The sequence below is a fragment of the Nannospalax galili genome, unplaced genomic scaffold (genome assembly GCF_000622305.1).
Source record: "Nannospalax galili isolate Female #2095 unplaced genomic scaffold, S.galili_v1.0 scaffold779, whole genome shotgun sequence".
NCBI lineage: Eukaryota > Metazoa > Chordata > Mammalia > Rodentia > Spalacidae > Nannospalax > Nannospalax galili.
In genome coordinates, this window is record NW_008345224.1 from 2,238,330 (window position 1) to 2,240,792 (window position 2,463).

A 2,463-nucleotide genomic window follows, 5' to 3' on the forward strand; every position below is an offset into this window, starting at 1 on the left:
TACTTAATTTATTCAAAAAAATAGAAATGAAGGGAAAACTTCTAAATTCCTTCTATGAAGCCAGCATCACTCTCATACCAAAGCCTGGTAAAGATACAACCAAAAAAGAAAACTATAGACCCATATCCTTAATGAACATAGATGCAAAAATTCTCAATAAAATACTTGCAAACCGCATACAGACACACATCAAAAGGATCATCCACCATGATCAAGCTGGCTTTATTCCAGAGATGCAGGGATGGTTCAATATACGTAAGTCAATAAATGTCATAAATCACATAAATGGGATCAACGACAAGAACCACATGGTCATCTCAATAGATGCAGAGACTCTTGCTTCCAACATCCAACGCCAGGAGAGAAGCCAGGGGTCCTGAGCAACTTTAAAAACTCCCTGGTCTCCCGGCTCCTGGCTGATGCCCGCTCAGTGCTGGGAGGCCGCAGTGCCCGAGACACACTGGCTGCCCTCGGGAACTGACCACAGAGATCCTAGAGACGCTTCTGAAGAGGGCTTCCCTGGTGTCTGCAATGGGGCAAGCCCAGGACCCCCTGGCCCGCTTTCTGGATGCTGCTAAGGACTTTGCACAGGAGCTGCTGACCCTGCCCAGCCTGATGGAGCTCCGAGGTCTGCTGCGGAGGCCCAAAGGGATAGCTGGGCCCCTAGAGCTGATGTCAGAAGCCCCGTGCAGTGACAAGGGGCCTAGCAGCCCAGGTGGCCTCTCCCTCAATTGGTATGATGCCAGCCAACTAAGCGACTTCCTGGAGCCTGAGCTGGTGCCTACCCTGCCTGATAGCAGCCTCAGCCCTGCCTGCTCTGAGTTAATGGGAGCACTGGATGACCACCCACTATCACACCAAACTGGAGGAGCCGGAGCATTGACTAGAAGACATCTTTCCTCGATTCGGGATGCCTCAGGTAATAGGGTCAGATAACGGACCGGCCCTCGTCTCCCAGGTAAGTCAGAAAGTGGCCAGGTTGTTGGGAATTGATTGGAAATTACATTGTGCTTACAGACCCCAGAGTTCAGGCCAGGTAGAAAAAATAAATAGAACAATTAAAGAGGCTTTAACTAAATTTTCACTTGCAACTGGCACAAAGGACTGGGTGGAACTCCTACCTATGGCTCTGTATCGCGCCAGGAACACCCCAGGCCCATTTGGGTTAACCCCGTTTGAAATCTTGTATGGGGCGCCCCCTCCCGCTGTGAACTTCCTTAGCCCAGATATTTCAAGTTATGTAGGTTCTGTCTCTCTCCTCGCCCATTTGCGAGCTTTGCAGATGGCACACGAAGAGATTTGGAAACCCCTAGCTGCTGCTTACAAAGATTCCCATAACACTCCTGTTGCACCCCACCCATTTCAGCCCGGTGACTCCGTCTGGGTAAGGCGACACCAGACCCGGAACTTAGAGCCTCGCTGGAAGGGACCCTACACCGTTCTCCTGACGACCCCCACCGCTCTCAAAGTAGACGGAATTGCGGCTTGGGTCCACGCCTCGCACGTCAAGGCAGCGAACCCTGAACATCAAGAGCAGTCCTCCGACGGAAAGAAATGGCGGCTGGCCCGAACAGGAAACCCCCTAAAGCTAAGACTCACTACAATTTGATAATCATAATTCTGTTTTCTCTTATTCCTGCTATCCAGTGTCCCAACCCTCATGCTGTGTACAACATAACCTGGACATTAATTGGTCTCCGAGATAATCAGCCCCTTAATCAGACCTCAAGGGTGGGGACTTTAGGTGCCACCTTCCCAAGCCTAAGCTTCAATCTGTGCAGATTAATCCCTGGGTTTTGCTGTGGGACAAGAGGTCGCTTCCATGGGGTATATGCATGCCCAGGAAATGAGAGAAAAAAAGACCTCATAACCTCGTGCGAAGGGCCAGAGGTAGGATACTGTGCTGTCTGGGGCTGTGAGACCACCGGGACCACTTACTGGAAACCCAGCTCTAGTTGGGATTTGATTAAGCTGACAGATGGAGGGACCAGAGCATGTACAGATACTAACTGGCTGACTATGAGTTTCACAGATCAGGGAAAAAAGGCCGACTGGAGTCACCCAAAGACGTGGGGTGTATATGTTTACCTCCCTGATTGGGGGTGGAAAGATCCTTTCGGTCTAGTCGTAGTAAGGAGAGAATACTCTGTCCTTGTCCCACCTCAGTCGGTCGGACCCAATCCCGTTCTTCCAGATCAACGCCCAGCCTCGGTGCCAAAATCCTCCTTACCTGGTGGTCAAAATCAAACCGATAACAGGCACCAGGGATCTCTAAATCTCACTCCTACCCCACCAGGTACAGGGGACAGGCTCCTAAATCTAATCAAGGGGGCATTCCAGGCGCTTAACCATTCTGATCCTGAAAAGGCTAAGAGCTGCTGGCTGTGTCTAAATCCTCAGCCCCCCTACTATGAGGGCATTGCCATTCGGGGAAATTACTCTAACCAGACTGAAGCCCCCCCC

General features: G+C 50.9%; 1 protein-coding gene across 1 annotated transcript; it reads left to right on the top strand.

Annotated features, from left to right (window-relative positions):
* The first annotated feature begins 338 nt into the window (after positions 1-338).
* LOC115071752 lies at positions 339-2,029 on the top strand. Its single transcript, XM_029567508.1, has one exon. It carries the CDS (start codon positions 911-913, stop codon positions 1,607-1,609), a length of 699 nt encoding a protein of 232 aa, XP_029423368.1. The 5' UTR covers positions 339-910; the 3' UTR covers positions 1,610-2,029.
* Positions 2,030-2,463: the final 434 nt, after the last annotated feature.